At 48.8% G+C, this 16,967-nt stretch overlaps 1 protein-coding gene across 2 annotated transcripts in view; it reads left to right on the top strand.

Annotated features, from left to right (window-relative positions):
• The window catches only part of HSPD1 (heat shock protein family D (Hsp60) member 1), a 451,411-nt gene that overhangs the window by 94,979 nt on the left and 339,465 nt on the right, over positions 1-16,967 (top strand). For both annotated transcript variants that reach the window (XM_063934112.1, XM_063934111.1), the window contains exon 4: positions 853-935. In XM_063934112.1, coding sequence (XP_063790182.1) covers positions 853-935 — 83 coding nt within the window. The remainder of the gene's footprint in view (positions 1-852; positions 936-16,967) is intronic.

The raw sequence follows: 16,967 nt of genomic DNA, 5'->3' as shown, positions 1-16,967 counted from the left end.
TGTTGGATCTTCTTGGGCGGCCCGCTGTGGTGCGACCCTTGAACAACTGTGCAAGGTGGCTACGTGGTCCTCGGTGAACACGTTCATAAGGTTCTATGCCTTCGATACTTCCGCCTCCCAGGCTGCTTCCTTTAGACGCCGGGTTCTTGTGCCCGCTACAGTTCGTTCCCTCCCATGAGAACTGCTTTAGGACATCCCCGATGTTATTCCCTGTGGAACCCCAGTGTACGCTGCTGCAGAAAAGGAGATTTATGGTAAGAACTTATCTTTCTGCGAGGTACACTGGGTTCCACAGGGCGCCCACCCTGACGCACTTAGCTTCTTTGGCTTTGTATTACATTAGCTACTGAGAACTTCTCCTGTCGTGAGAAAGTGGTGTATGTGGCTACTAATGGTTGTCTATTACCTGCTATGGCATTGGAATGGATAACAAAACTGAGCTCCTATGCACGGTGGTGGGGTTATAGAGGAGGTGGCGCTGAGGGTGGGGTTATAGAGGAGGTAGCGCTGAGTGTGGGGTTATAGAGGAGGTAGCGCTGAGCTTCTTGGGAACAGTCAAAGCTTTTAGCCTGTTGCCTCGGATCAAGATCCTACTCCAAACCCCCCCCCCCCCGATGCCGATGTTGTTCCCTGTGGAACCCAGTGTACCTCGCAGAAACAGATTTAACAAAGTTAAGTTTTTACCATAAATCTCCTTTTTGATTGAAAAACCTGCAATAGAAATAAAATGATTCAGAGATTCTACTTATTGAACATTGAGATGGTTTTTTTTTTTTTTCTCTATTAGTAACTTGCTGCTCAATATGGCTATACTAATAGGTTGCTTCTGGTTTAAATATTTGTGTTTCACAGGTGTTATGTTGGCAGTTGATGCGGTTATTGCAGAGTTGAAAAAGCAGTCCAAACCTGTTACAACGCCAGAAGAGATTGCTCAGGTAATTTATTCTATTTGTGTGTCTCAACCTAAATGTGGGCACTCATGTCTTTCTAAAATAGCAGCCAAAATGAGAGTCAGTGCAGCAACATTTCAGAAATCAAAAATGCATACCTCTTTTCTCTATCGTCCTAAGTGGATGCTGGGGTTCCTGAAAGGACCATGGGGAATAGCGGCTCCGCAGGAGACAGGGCACAAAAGTAAAGCTTTTACAGGTCAGGTGGTGTGTACTGGCTCCTCCCCCTATGACCCTCCTCCAGACTCCAGTTAGATTTTTGTGCCCGGCCGAGAAGGGTGCAATTCTAGGTGGCTCTCATAAAGAGCTGCTTAGAGAGTTTAGCTTAGGTTTTTTATTTTACAGTGATTCCTGCTGGCAACAGGATCACTGCAACGAGGGACAGAGGGGAGAAGAAGTGAACTCACCTGCGTGCAGGATGGATTGGCTTCTTGGCTACTGGACATGAAGCTCCAGAGGGACGATCACAGGTACAGCCTGGATGGTCACCGGAGCCACGCCGCCGGCCCCCTCACAGATGCTGAAGCAAGAAGAGGTCCAGAATCGGCGGCTGAAGACTCCTGCAGTCTTCTTAAGGTAGCGCACAGCACTGCAGCTGTGCGCCATTTTCCTCTCAGCACACTTCACACGGCAGTCACTGAGGGTGCAGGGCGCTGGGGGGGGGCGCCCTGGGAGGCAAATGTAAACCTTTAAAAAGGCTAAAAATACCTCACATATAGCCCCAGAGGCTATATGGAGATATTTACCCCTGCCTAAATGTACTAGATAGCGGGAGACGAGCCCGCCGGAAAAGGGGCGGGGCCTATCTCCTCAGCACACGGCGCCATTTTCTGTCACAGCTCCGCTGGTCAGGAAGGCTCCCAGGTCTCTCCCCTGCACTGCACTACAGAAACAGGGTATAACAGAGAGGGGGGGCAAAATAAATGGCAATATATTAATATAAAAGCAGCTATAAGGGAGCACTTAATCATAAGGCTATCCCTGTCATATATAGCGCTTTTTGGTGTGTGCTGGCAGACTCTCCCTCTGTCTCCCCAAAGGGCTAGTGGGTCCTGTCTTCGTATAGAGCATTCCCTGTGTGTCTGCTGTGTGTCGGTACGTGTGTGTCGACATGTATGAGGACGTTATTGGTGTGGAGGCGGAGAAATTGCCAAATATGAGGATGTCACCTTCTAGGGGGTCGACACCAGAATGGATGCCTTATTTGTGGAATTACGGGATAGCGTCAACTCGCTTAAGCAGTCGTTTGCCGACATGAGGCGGCCGGACACTCACTTAGTGCCTGTCCAGGCGCCTCAAACACCGTCAGGGGCTGTAAAACGCCCCTTGCCTCAGTCGGTCGACACAGACCCAGACACAGGCACTGATTCCGGTAGTGAAGGTGACGAATCCACCGTATTTTCCAAAAGGGCCACACGTTATATGATTTTGGCAATAAAGGAGATGTTACATTTAGCTGATACTACAGGTACCACTAAACAGGGTATCATGTGGGGTGTGAAAAAACTACCAGTAGTTTTTACCGAATCAGAAGAATTAAATGACGTGTGTGATGAAGCGTGGGGTGCCCCGATAAAAAACTGCTAATTTCAAAGAAGTTATTGGCTTTATACCCTTTCCCGCCAGAGGTTAGGGAGCGCTGGGAAACACCTCCTAGGGTGGACAAAGCGCTAACACGCTTATCAAAACAAGTGGCGTTACCCTCTCCTGAGACGGCCGCACTTAAAGATCCATCAGATAGGAGGATGGAAAATATCCAAAAAGGTATATACACACATGCAGGTGTTATACTACGACCAGCTATTGCGACTGCCTGGATGTGCAGTGCTGGGGTAGTTTGGTCAGAGTCCCTGATCGAAAATATTGATACCCTGGACAGGGACAATATTTTACTGTCGTTAGAACAAATAAAGGATGCATTTCTTTATATGCGTGATGCACAGAGAGATATCTGCACACTGGCATCACGGGTAAGTGCTATGTCCATTTCGGCCAGAAGAGCTTTATGGACACGACAGTGGACAGGCGATGCGTAGAGGAGTTATTTGGGGTCGGTCTATCGGATTTGGTGGCCACGGCTACGGCCGGGAAATCCACCTTTCTACCTCAAGTCACTCCCCAACAGAAAAAGGCACCGACCTTTCAACCGCAGCCTTTTCGTTCCTTTAAAAATAAGAGAGCAAAGGGCTATTCATATCTGCCACGAGGCAGAGGACGAGGGAAGAGACAGCAACAGGCAGCTCCTTCCCAGGAACAGAAGCCCTCCCCGGCTTCTACAAAAGCCTCAGCATGACGCTGGGGCTTCGCAAGCGGACTCGGGGGCGGTAGGCGGTCGTCTCAAGAATTACAGCGCGCAGTGGGCTCACTCGCAGGTAAATCCCTGGATCCTGCAGATAATATCTCAGGGGTACAGGTTGAAATTAGAGACAGAGCCACCTCGCCGTTTCCTGAAGTCTGCTTTACCAACGTCCCCCTCAGAAAGGGAGACGGTTTTGGAAGCCATTCACAAGCTGTATTCTCAGCAGGTGATAGTCAAGGTACCTCTTCTACAACAAGGGAAGGGGTATTATTCCACTCTTTTTGTGGTACCGAAGCCGGATGGCTCGGTAAGGCCTATTCTAAATCTGAAGTCCTTGAACCTGTACATAAAGAAGTTCAAGTTCAAGATGGAGTCACTCAGAGCAGTGATAAGCGAACCTGGAAGAAGGGGACTTTATGGTATCCTTGGACATCAAGGATGCGTATCTCCACGTTCCAATTACCCCTCACACCAGGGGTACCTCAGGTTCGTTGTACAAAACTGTCACTATCAGTTTCAGACGCTGCCGTTTGGTTTGTCCACGGCACCTCGGGTCTTTACAAAGGTAATGGCCGAGATAATATTTCTTCTTCGAAGAAAAGGCGTATTAATTATCCCATACTTGGACGATCTCCTAATAAGGGCAAGGTCCAGAGAACAGCTAGAGATGGGTTTAGCACTATCTCAAGAGGTGCTAAAGCAGCACGGATGGATTCTGAATATTCCAAAATCCCAATTAATGCCGACAACTCGTCTGCTGTTCCTGGGGATGATTCTGGACACAGTTCAGAAAAGGTTTTTCTTCCCGAAGAAAAAGCCAAGGAGTTATCTGACCTGGTCAGGAACCTCCTAAAACCAGGAAAGGTGTCTGTACATCAATGCACAAGAGTCCTGGGAAAAAAATGGTAGCTTCTTACGAAGCAATCCCTTTCGGCAGATTCCATGCAAAGGGATCTGTTGGACAAATGGTCAGGGTCGCATCTTCAGATGCACCTGCGGATAACCCTGTCGCCGAGGACAAGGGTATCCTTTCTGTGGTGGTTGCAGGAGGCTCATCTATTGGAGGGCCGCAGATTCGGCATGCAGGATTGGATCCTGGTGACCACGGGTGCCAGCCAGAGAGGCTGGGGAGCAGTCACACAGGGAAGAAATTTCCAGGGAGTGTGGTCGAGCCTGAAAAAGTCTCTTCACATAAGCATTCTGGAACTAAGAGCAATCTACAATGCTCTAAGCCAGGCGGAACCTCTGCTTCAAGGAAGACCGGTGTTGATCCAGTCGGACAACATCACGGCAGTCGCCCATGTAAACAGACAGGGCGGCACAAGAAGCAGGAGGGCAATGGCAGAAGCTGCCAGGATCCTTCGCTGGGCGGAGAATCACGTGATAGCACTGTCAGCAGTATTCATCCCGGGCGTGGACAACTGGGAAGCAGACTTCCTCAGCAGACACGACCTTCACCCGGGAGAGTGGAGACTTCATCCAGAAGTTTTCCACATGCTATTAAACCGTTGGGTAAAACCAATGGTGGACATGATGGTGTCTCGCCTCAACAAAACACTGGACAGGTATTGCGCCAGGTCAAGAGATCCGCAGGCAATAGCTGTGGACGCGCTGGTAACACCTTGGGTGTACCAGTCGGTATATGTGTTTCCTCCTCTGCCTCTCATACCAAAGGTATTGAGGATTATACGGCAAAGTGGAGTAAGACTAGTGGCTCCGGATTGGCCAAGAAGGACTTGGTACCCGGAACTTCAAGAGATGGTCACGGACGATCCGTGGCCTCTACTTCTGAGAAGGGACCTGCTTCAGCAGGGTACTTGTCTTTTTCAAGACTTACCGCGGCTGCGTTTGACGGCATGGCGTTTGAATGCCAGATCCTAAAAGGAAAAGGCATTCCAGAAGAAGTCATTCCTACCTTGATAAAGGCAAGGAAGGAAGTCACCGCGAAGCTTTATCGCCGTATTTGGCGAAAATATGTTGCGTGGTGCGAGCAGCGGAGTGCTCCGATGGAGGAATTTCAACTGGGTCGTTTTCCTACATTTCCTGCAATCAGGATTGTCTATGGGTCTCAAATTGGGATCTATTAAGGTTCAAATTTCGGCCCTATCAATATTCTTCCAAAAAGAATTGGCCTCAGTCCCTGAGGTCCAGATTTTTATCACAGGAGTACTGCATATACAGCCTCCTGTGGTGCCTAAGGTGGCACCGTGGGATCTAAATGTAGTTTTAGATTTCCTCAAATCAAATTGGTTTGAACCACTAAAGAAGGTGGATTTGAAATATCTCACATGGAAAGTGACTGTTACTGGCCCTGGCTTCGGCCGGGAGAGTATCTGAACTGGCGGCTTTGTTTTATAAAAGCCCTTATTTAATTTTCCATTCGACATAGGGCAGAGCTGCGGACGCGTCCGCATTTTCTCCCTAAGGTGGTATCAGCGTTTCACCTGAACCAGCCTATTGTAGTGCCTGCGGCTACAGACGACTTGAAGGACTCCCAAGTTGTTGGACGTTGTCAGAGCCTTAAAAATATACATTTAAAGGACGGCTGGAGTCAGAAAATCTGACTCGCTGTTTATACTGTATGCACCCAACAAGTTGGGTGCACCTGCTTCTAAGCAGTCGATTGCTCGTTGGATTTGTAACAAAATTCAACTTGTACATTCTGTGGCAGGCCTGCCACAGCCTAAATCTGTTAAGGCCCATTCCGCAAGGAAGGTGGGCTCATCTTGGGCGGCTGCCCGAGGGGTCTCGGCATTACTACTCTGCCGAGCAGCTACGTGGTCAGGGGAGAACACGTTTGTAAATTTTTACAAATTTGATACCCTGGCAAAGGAGGACCTGGAGTTCTCTCATTCGGTGCTGCAGAGTCATCCGCACTCTCCCGCCCGTTTGGGAGCTTTGGTATAATCCCCATGGTCCTTTCAGGAACCCCAGCATCCACTTAGGACGATAGAGAAAATAAGAATTTACTTACCGATAATTCTATTTCTCGGAGTCCGTAGTGGATGCTGGGCGCCCATCCCAAGTGCGGATTATCTGCAATACTTGTACATAGTTATTGTTAACTAATTCGGGTTATTGTTTAGGAAGCCATCTTTCAGAGGCTCCTCTGTTATCATACTGTTAACTGGGTTTAGATCACAAGTTGTACGGTGTGATTGGTGTGGCTGGTATGAGTCTTACCCGGGATTCAAAATCCTCCCTTATTGTGTACGCTCGTCCGGGCACAGTACCTAACTGGAGTCTGGAGGAGGGTCTTAGGGGGAGGAGCCAGTACACACCACCTGACCTGTAAAAGCTTTACTTTTGTGCCCTGTCTCCTGCGGAGCCGCTATTCCCCATGGTCCTTTCAGGAACCCCAGCATCCACTACGGACTCCGAGAAATAGAATTATCGGTAAGTAAATTCTTATTTTCTTTAGACATAGCACAAATTGCATGAGAAAGGGTCTTAAGCTTTGCCATGGATATTAATCAAAATCCTAAAGTACATCTTAAATCCATAACCTTTTTGCTGCAGTGGTGGGTGTGTAATCCAATATTAAATTCAAAATGGAATAGTTGACCTGAATGGAAAGAGAGGAGTTTATGTATCGGTACATATTTAATGCCTTCATCCGGGCTGGGTACAGGATACCGGCAGTCAAGATGCCAACTACATCCTCCTTCATCCATGTCCCTATCCGGGACTTCAAATCAAGTCTCTAGATTTCCAGTTTCCTTCAGGCATTTGAAGTCAATGGCTGTCATGTCAGACATGTAAGATTAAAAGTGTAAAAACTCCTTATGTAGAGGACTTTCTAATCTGGACTCTCTATAACTGAAATCCCACCTTCATCTAAAGGTAGAAGTCCTCCAATCTCGCATGTGGATTGTAAACTACCCAAAGTACAGTCTTACTCTATCTCAAAAAATGTTTCTCTTATCTCCTAGAGGATGCTGGGGTCCATATTAGTACCATGGGGTATAGACTGGTCCACCAGGGGCCATTGGCACTTTAAGAGTTTGAGAGTGTGGGCTGGCTCCTCTCTCTATGCCCACCTACCAGACTCGGTTTAGAAAATGTGCTCAGAGGGGCCGGTCACAGCTAGGGGAGCTCTCCAGAGTTTCTCTAGTAAAGTTTTATTTTAGAGTTTATTATTTTACAGGGAGGCTGCTAGCAACAGCTTCGTGGGACTAAGAGGTGGGGTGGGGGGGTGGAGTATTGTCTGAGCCACTATCTCCGCTGACTGGACACTGAGCTCCAGAGGGGATAGATCGTTACCCGCCACAGGGGATCACTCACCCCAGCAGCATGCCGCCACCCCCTTACAGAGCTGAACATCGGTGGCGATTGAGTCAGCGACCCATACCCCCCCCCCCAGCAAGCGGCGGGCCGGTGTGAAGATGGTGGTATCAGGGTAGGAGCGAAGTATTAACTGCGCTTTGGAGGCTCAGCGGTACATAGTGCAGCGCTGTGAGGGGTGCTCTGAGGCAGCCCCTACACTGGTCACACAGCCTGTCTGGGTCCTGGGATCTCAGCCAGCATAAATCCTCAGGCCAGTATAATCCTATGAAGAGCGGGAAGACCGTGCCGTTTTGGGGGCGGAGCTTCTCAGAGAGGACCCAGCAGCGGTCAGTGCCATTTTCCTGCCTGCACAGCACTGTCCTTGAAGAGCAAGTCCCTCCACAGCAACTCCTGCTATCTCTCACGGTACCAGGGGGTTGTAGGTGGGGGGGGGGGGGGGGGGCTGCAAAACAACTGTGAGACCTATTAAGGTGCACAGTCAGCGCTGATAGGGGGTCTCCCTTTATAGTAAAAGCGCTGTGTGTGGGTTGGCACCAATCTCTCTCTTGCCATTCTTGGGGGTGAAACTCTGTCCTCCCCTGTGTGTGTGGTGTCTGTGGTCTCCATTAAGCAATGTACAGGGACTCTGTCATACGCTGCAGTGGGTATGTCCTCCCAGTATGATCCCATTCCATGTAATCAGGATTGCACCTGTTTAGCAGAGATTCCAGCAAGGGAGCCTGAGTGGTTATCCTCTATCAAATCTATGCTTTCTCAGACTTCAAATAGGGTTGCACCTAATGAATCTGCAACTCAGACTTTTCAGAACTCTATGGCAGTCTTGCCCAGTTCTGGTACATCAGGGCTCCCCGCTGAATATTCACATAAACGTGCTCTTGCACAGATCATGCAGGATGATACTGATACCGATTCTGATACTACAGACTGCGATGGGGATGTGTTGCGGGGGGCAGCATCTCTTGCAAAAGGGGTGCAGTTGATGATAGAGGCTATTAGGGATGTGTTGAATATTGCTAATACAACACCCGAGCATGTTGAGGAGGCTTACTTCACTGAAAATAAGAGAGCCTCGCTAACCTTGCCTGCATCCAAAGGAATTAAATGCTATTTTTTGAAAATACATATTTATGAAATCCATGCATAAAAAATTCCAGATACCTAAAAGGGTTCTGGTAGTGTTTCCTTTCCCGGTAGAGAATAGGAAAAAATGGGAAAACCCGCCTATTGTTGACGCGTCAGTATCCAGACTCTCAAAAAAGGTGGTTTTAGCTGTTCCAGGATCTACCACCTTGAAAGAGCCGGCTGATCGTAAAATTGATAATACGCTCAAATCCATGTACACTGCTTCTGAGGCAATACTACATCCCACTATTGCCAGTGCTTGGATTGCCAAAGCTATAGTAAAGTGGTCAGGAACGTTACGTGACGATTTGGATACTATGGAGAAATGTGAAGTTGAATTGTTTTTACCTAACATTCAGGATTTCTGGTAAAATCCATGAAAGACCTGGGCTCCATGGCTGCGGAAATTTCTTCCATGTCAGTATCGGCTCGTCGAGGAATGTGGCTGCGTCAGTGGTTTGCCGACACGGAATCCAGGAGAAGTGTGGAGACCCTACCCTACACAGGAGAGGCTCTCTTTGGGGAAGCGTTGGATGCGTTGATCGCTACGGCTGGTAAGTCACCCTTTTTCCCCTTGGCTAGACCTGCTCCGAAGAAACCCTTTTCTTTAGTTACATCACAGCCCTTTCGGTCTAACAAGCCCAGAAAGGCCAAGCCGTTCAACACCTTCTTTCGGGGAGGTCGGCTGCAGGTTCCCAGGAACAGAGACCTGCTTCAGGTACACCGAAGTCCTCCGCATGACGGTGGACTGCACGCCCCGGAGATGGGGCAGGTGGGATAGACTCAGACATTTCAGTCAAGTCTGGTCCCTTGGGTGCAAGGTATTGTGTCCCAGGGGGTACAGGCTGAAATTTCAAACTCTCCCTCCTCACCGATTTTTCAGATCAGGCTTACCAGCTCTGGTTTCACGCTCTGTCGTTCCAACTGGATCTCCTGGACAAGTGGTCGGGATCCCATCTACACATGCACCAGAGAATAAGTCTGTCGCCAAAGGCCAGGATTTCACTCCTCTGGTGGTTGCAATTACCTCACCTTCTGGAGGGCAGCAGGTTTGGGATTCAGGACTGGATCCTACTAACCCCTGATGCAAGTTTCCGGGGCTGGTGCGCAGTCACTAAAGGGGTATCCTTCTAAGGAAGGTGGTTAAGTCTGGAAGCCAGCCTGCCGATAAACATGGAACTAAGAGCCATCTACAACAGTCTTCTCCAAACGGCCCATTTCTGAGAAATCTGGCCATTCAAGTTTAGTCTGACAATGTGACAACAGTGGCTTACATAAACCGACAGGGCGGAACGCAGAGCTGCAATGGCAGAGGTAACAAGATCATCCTCTAGGCAGAAAAACACGCGTTGGCGCTGTCAGCAATCTTCATTCCGGGAGTAGACAACTGCGAAGCGGACTTCCTTAGCAGACACGATCTCCATCCAGGGTAGTGGGGTCTCGCCTGATACTGGCTCGAAAGGGCATTCCGAACAAGGTTATTCCTACCCTGATACAGTCTAGGAAAGGGGGGTAACGTCTAAACATTACCATCGAATTTGGAAAAAATATGTATCTTGGTGTGAGTCCAAGAAATTTCCTGCGGTGGAGTTTCAACTGGGACATTTTCTCATCTTCCTACAAGCTGGTGTGGCTATGGGCCTGAAGTTGGGCTCTGTGAAGGTATAGATTTCGGCCCTATCCATTTTCTTCCAGAAACAATTTGCTGTCCTCCCTGAGGTTCAGACCTTTTTGAAGGGAGTTCTGCACATACAGCCTTCATTTGTACGGCCTATGGCGCCTTGGGACCTTAACGTGGTGTTGCAGTTCCTCCAATTTGATTGGTTCAACCCTCCTACAGAAGGTTGAGGTCAAATTTCTTACGTGGAAAGCTGTCACGTTGTTGGCTTTAGCTTTTGCTAGACATGTATCAGAGTTGGGGGCTTTGTCCTGTAAAAGCCTATACTTGATCTTCCACGAAGATCGAGCTGAGCTCCGGACACGTCAGCAGTTTCTTCCGAAGGCTGTGTCGGCATTTCATATCAACCAACCTATTGTGGTGCCAGTGGCTACTGACTCCTCAATTTCATAAGTCCTTGGATGTTGTAAGGGCTCTGAAAATCTATGTGAAGAGAACTGCTCATCACAGGAAATTGGACTCTGTCCAGTATGATCCCAAGAAAATTGGGTGTCCTGCTTCTAAGCAGGCGATCTCTCGCTGGATCAGGTTCACTATCCAGCACGCTTATTCTACGGCAGGACTGCCATGTCCAAAATCTGTTAAGGTCCACTCTACTCGTAAGGTGGGGTCTTCCTGGGCGGCTGCCCGGGGTGTCTCGGCAGTGCAACTTTGCCGAGCGGCAACTTGGTCTGGATCGAACACATTTGCAAAGTTTTACAAGTTCGATACTTTGGCCTCTGATCTGAACTTCAGATCAATCAGTTCTGCATGAGCCTCCGCGCTCTCCCTCCTGTTCTGGGAGCTTTGGTACATCCCCATGGTACTAATGTGGACCACTATCTTTGTTCAATCCTTTTCTTGAAGATGTCCATCTCCTCGGGCAGTTTATAAACGGAGTCTGGTAGGAGGGACGTAGAGGGAGGAGCCAGCCCACACTATCAAACTCTTAAAGTGCCAATGGCTCCTAGTGTGACCCGTCTATACCCCATGGTACTAATGTGGACTCCAGCATCCTCTATGGACTACGAGAAAAGGATTTACCGGTAGGTAACCAAAATCCTATTTTTTTTTTTTTTTTGTGCTTGTACTCTGCTGCCGGAAATTGCATAATGTCAAATTATTTTGCAAAATTATATAAAATTATGAATCTTGAATTTCCTTTTTTTTTTTTTTTTTTTAATGCATAGTCATAGATTGGGTGGCAGTATGTGCCTCTTTGAGATACTGTATTAACACATCGGTTTCTTACACAACAACCATCCCTCTGGCATTTGTCCCAGATTTTTGGTACACATGGATCAGTTGCTGAGGATGTAGGCATCATGGGCAGAATTTGGATAGGTAGTTACTTCACTCATGTTTTTGTTAAATTTCAATGTATTTTTCAGCAAAGTAGCAGAATATTGTGGTCTGGTGCATTCTATTGCATAATAAAAAAATAAAATAAAATAATGTCTGTATAAATATGTGCACTATTCAACTCATGAAGCTGCTGATTGATCCTCCAGGGGTTTTTCTCACACTGGTGGTGATTTGCATTGTGTAGATAGGTGCACAACATACCATAGCCTTGGGCATCCATTTTTGCTACTTCCACACTGCCGTATGTTCTTTTGAGTACTCAAAGTAATCCCTATCAATTTCCTGTCTTTTTACAATGAGTTTAGAAGCCAAAATCGAATGTCTAGGATCATTCTAAACATTTGGAGATTTGAGGTTCAATTTTGTGGTCCATTTCAAATCGAACTTTAGTAACTTTGGGGATTTCATGTTCTATGGGAAAACATTGATGTTTCTCCGGCAGGGTCCACAGGTTATCCACAGAATAACATTGGGATATGATGGAGCAACAGTAGATTGGCGCCAAACTATCACAAGCTTTCTGGCCTCCCAGGATGCAACGGGCTCCTCCATATATCCCCACCCACTGGCTCAGGCAAGTCAGTTTGTGTTTGGTGCGGCAGGAGCCGAACCATGGTCACAGGGCTACTGTATTTCTCTGACGTCCTAGTGGATGCTGGGAACTCCGTAAGGACCATGGGGAATAGCGGGCTCCGCAGGAGACTGGGCACTCTAAAGAAAAGATTAGGTACTATCTGGTGTGCACTGGCTCCTCCCTCTATGCCCCTCCTCCAGACCTCAGTTAGAATCTGTGCCCGGCCAGAGCTGGGTGCTCCTAGTGGGCTCTCCTGAGCTTGCTAGAAAAAGTATTTATTAAGTTTTTTATTTTCATTGAGCTTCTGCTGGCAACAGACTCACTGCTACGTGGGACCGAGGGGAGAGAAGCAAACCTACCTGCTTGCAGCTAGCTTGTGCTTCTTAGGCTACTGGACACCATTAGCTTCAGAGGGTTCGAACACAGGACCTGACCTCGATCGTCCGTTCCCGGAGCCGCGCCGCCGCCCCCTTTGCAGAGCCAAAAGACAGAAGAGTGAAGACGACGAAATGGGCGGCAGAAGACTCCTGTCTTCATTTAAGGTAGCACACAGCACCGCAGCTGTGCGCCATTGCTCCCAGCACACTTACACACTCCGGTCACTGTAGGGTGCAGAGCGTTGGGGGGGGGGGGGGCGCGCCCTGGGCAGCAATTAATATACCTTTTGGCATTAAAAAATACATATATACAGTCTGGTACTGTATATATGTAAAAACCCCCGCTGATTAACGTACACAAAACGTGGGACAGAAGCCCGCCGCTGGGGCCGGGGCCTTCTTCCTCAGCACACCAGCGCCATTTTCCCTTAACAGCTACGCTGGAAGCAGCTCCCCAGGCTCTCCCCTGCAGTATCCAGGTACAAGAAGGGTGAAAAAGAGAGGGGGGGCACATAAATTTAGCCGCAAAATAAGTCCTAAAAGCAGCTATTGGGAAATCACTTATTGTAAGTGAAAATCCCTGTGTTATATATCGCTGTGGTGTGTGCTGGCATACTCTCTCTCTGTCTCCCCAAAGGACTTTGTGGGGTCCTGTGGGGTTTGTGGGGTCCTGTCCTCAGTCTGAGCATTCCCTGTGTGCGCGCGGTGGGTCGGTACGGCTGTGTCGACATGTTTGATGATGGTTACGTGGAGGCGGAGCAAGGGCAGATAAGTGTGGTGTCGCCCCCGGCGGGGCCGACACCTGATTGGATGGATATGTGGAAAGTCTTAAACGACAATGTCAACTCATTACATAAAAGGTTTGACGCTGCGGCCTTGGGACAGCCGGGGTCTCAGCCCGCGCCTGCCCAGGCGACTCAGAAACCGTCAGGGGCTCATAAACGCACTCTAGCTCAGGTGGTTGACACAGATGTCGACACGGAGTCCGACTCCAGTGTAGACGATGATGAGACACATTTACAGTTTAAAAAGGCCATCCAATGCATGATTACTGCAATGAAAGATGTATTACACATTTCTGACGTTAACCCGGTTACTACCAAGAAGGTTTATATATTTGGGGAGAAAAAACAGCCTGTGACTTTTACCCCATCTGATGAATTAAATGAGTCTTGTGTGAAGAAGCGTGGAGTTCCCCTGATAAGAAACTAGTGATTTCTAAGAGGTTACTGATGGCGTACCCTTTCCCGCCAACGGACAGGCTACGTTGGGAAACATCCCCTAGGGTGGACAAGGCGCTCACACGCTTATCTAAAAGGGTGGCCCTGCCGTCTCGGGATACGGCCGCCCTAAAGGAGCCTGCGGACAGAAAGCAGGAAGCTATCCTGAAGTCTGTGTATACACACTCTGGTACTCTACTGAGACCTGCTATTGCTTCAGCCTGGATGTGTAGTGCTGCAGCAGAATGGACTGATACTCTGTCAGACAACATTGATTCCCTCGACAGGGATACTATTTTGCTAACCCTAGAACATATAAAAGATGTCGTCTTATATATGCGGGATGCCCAGAGGGACATTTGCCTGCTGGGCTCTAAAATTAATGCAATGTCCATTTCTGCCAGGAGGGTCTTATGGACTCGGCAATGGACAGGAGATGCTGATTCTAAAAAACACATGGAGGTTTTGCCTTATAAGGGTGAGGAATTGTTTGGGGACGGTCTCTCGGACCTCGTTTCCACAGCGACAGCTGGAAAGTCGACTTTTTTGCCTCAGGTTTCCTCACAGCCTAAGAAAGCACCGTATTATCAAATGCAGTCCTTTCGGCCTCAGAAAGGCAAGCGGGTCAGAGGCGCATCCTTTCTGGCCAGAGGCAAGGGTAGAGGAAAGAAGCTGCACCAGGCAGCCAGTTCCCAGGAACAAAAATCCTCCCCTGCTTCTACTAAGTCCACCGCATGACGTTGGGGCTCCACAGGCGGAGCCAGGTGCGGTGGGGGCGCGTCTCCGAAACTTCAGCAACCAGTGGGCTCGCTCACAGGTGGATCTCTGGGCTGTACAAATTGTATCTCAGGGGTACAAGCTGGAGTTCAAAGCGACTCCCCCCCGCCGTTACCTCAAATCAGCCTTGCCAGCTTCCCCCAGGGAAAGGGAGGTAGTACTGGCGGCAATTCACAAGCTGTACCTCCAGCAGGTGATAATCAAGGTCCCCCTCCTTCAACAGGGACGGGGTTACTATTCCACAATGTTTGTGGTACCGAAACCGGACGGTTCGATGAGACCCATTCTGAATTTAAAATCCTTGAACACTTGTATAAAGAAGTTCAAGTTCAAAATGGAATCGCTCAGAGCGGTTATTGCAAGCCTGGAAGTGGGGGGTTTTATGGTGTCGCTGTACATCAAGGATGCTTACTTGCATGTTCCCATTTACCCACCTCACCAGGAGTACCTCAGGTTTGTGGTACAGGACTGTCATTACCAATTCCAGACGTTTCCGTTTGGCCTGTCCACGGCACCGAGGATATTGACCAAGGTAATGGACGAAATGATGATAATCCTTCGGAAGAAAGGTGTTATAATTATCCGTTATAATTATCCCGTACTTGGACGACCTACTCATAAAGGTGAGGTCCAGGGAGCAGTTGTTGGTCAGCGTAGCACTTTCTCAGGAAGTGTTGCAACAGCACGGCTGGATTCTGAATATCCCAAAGTCGCAGCTGATTCCTACGACAAGTCTGCTTTTCCTGGGTATGATTCTGTACACAGAACAGAAGAAGGTGTTTCTCCCGGTGGAGAAGGCCCAGGAATTGTCATCTCTGGTCAGGGACCTCCTGAAACTAAAACAGGTGTCGATGCATCACTGCACGCGAGTCCTGGGAAAGATGGTGGCTTCATACGAAGCAATTCCCTTCGGCAGGTTCCATGCAAGGATATTTCAGTGGGATCTGTTGGACAAGTGGTCCGGATCGCATCTTCAGATGCATCGGCTGATCACCCTGTCCCCGAGGGCCAGGGTGTCTCTGCTGTGGTGGCTGCAGAGTGCTCATCTTCTCGAGGGACGCAGGTTCGGCATACAGGACTGGGTCCTGGTGACCACGGATGCAAGCCTCCGAGGATGGGGAAGAAACTTCCAAGGACAGTGGTCAAGTCTGGAGACTTCACTACACATAAATATACTGGAACTAAGGGCCATTTACAACGCCCTGAGTCAAGCAGAGCCCCTGCTTCGAAACCAACCAGTACTGATTCAGTCAGACAACATCACGGCGGTCGCCCATGTAAACCGCCAGGGCGGCACAAGAAGCAGGATGGCTATGGCAGAAGCCATAAGGATTCTACGATGGGCGGAGAATCACGTGCTAGCACTGTCAGCAGTGTTCATTCCGGGAGTGGACAACTGGGAAGCAGACTTCCTCAGCAGGCACGACCACCACCCGGGAGAGTGGGGACTTCATCAATAAGTCTTCACACAGATTGTAAATCGTTGGAAACTGCCACAGGTGGTCATGATGGCGTCCCGCCTCAACAAAAAGCTAAAAAAATATTGCGCCAGGTCAAGGGACCCTCAGGCGATAGCTGTGGACGCACTAGTGACACCTTGGGTGTACTAGTCGGTTTATGTGTTTCCTCCTCTTCCTCTCATACCCAAGGTACTGAGGATAGTAAGAAAGAGAGGAGTAAGAACAATACTCATCGTTCCGGATTGGCCAAGAAGAACTTGGTTCCCAGAACTACAAGAAATGATCTCAGAGGACCCATGGCCTCTGCCTCTCAGACAGGACCTGTTACAGCAGGGGCCCTGTCTGTTCCAAGACTTACCGCGGCTGCGTTTGACGGCATGGCGGTTGAACGCCGGATCCTAACGGAAAAGGGCATTCCAGATGAAGTGATTCCTACGCTGATAAAAGCTAGGAAGGATGTGACGGCAAAGCATTATCACCGCATATGGCGGAAATATGTTGCTTGGTGTGAGGCCAGGAAGGCCCCAACAGAGGAATTCCAGCTGGGTCGATTTCTGCACTTCCTACAGTCAGGGGTGACTATGGGCCTAAAATTGGGGTCCATAAAGGTCCAGATTCCGGCCCTATCTATTTTCTTTCAAAAAGAACTGGCTTCAGACGTTTGTTAAGGGAGTGCTGCATATTCAGCCCCCTTTTGTGCCTCCAGTGGCACCTTGGGATCTTAACGTTGTGTTGGATTTCCTAAAATCACACTGGTTTGAGCCACTTAAGACCGTGGAGCTAAAGTATCTCACGTGGAAGGTGGTCATGCTGTTGGCCTTAGCTTCAGCTAGGCGTATGTCAGAATTGGCAGCTTTGTCATGTAAAAGCCCATATCTG

The sequence above is a fragment of the Pseudophryne corroboree genome, chromosome 7 (genome assembly GCF_028390025.1).
Source record: "Pseudophryne corroboree isolate aPseCor3 chromosome 7, aPseCor3.hap2, whole genome shotgun sequence".
Taxonomy (NCBI): Eukaryota; Metazoa; Chordata; class Amphibia; order Anura; family Myobatrachidae; genus Pseudophryne; species Pseudophryne corroboree.
Note: the sequence above shows the minus strand (reverse complement) of the source record. Positions and strands in the feature narration are given on the sequence as shown.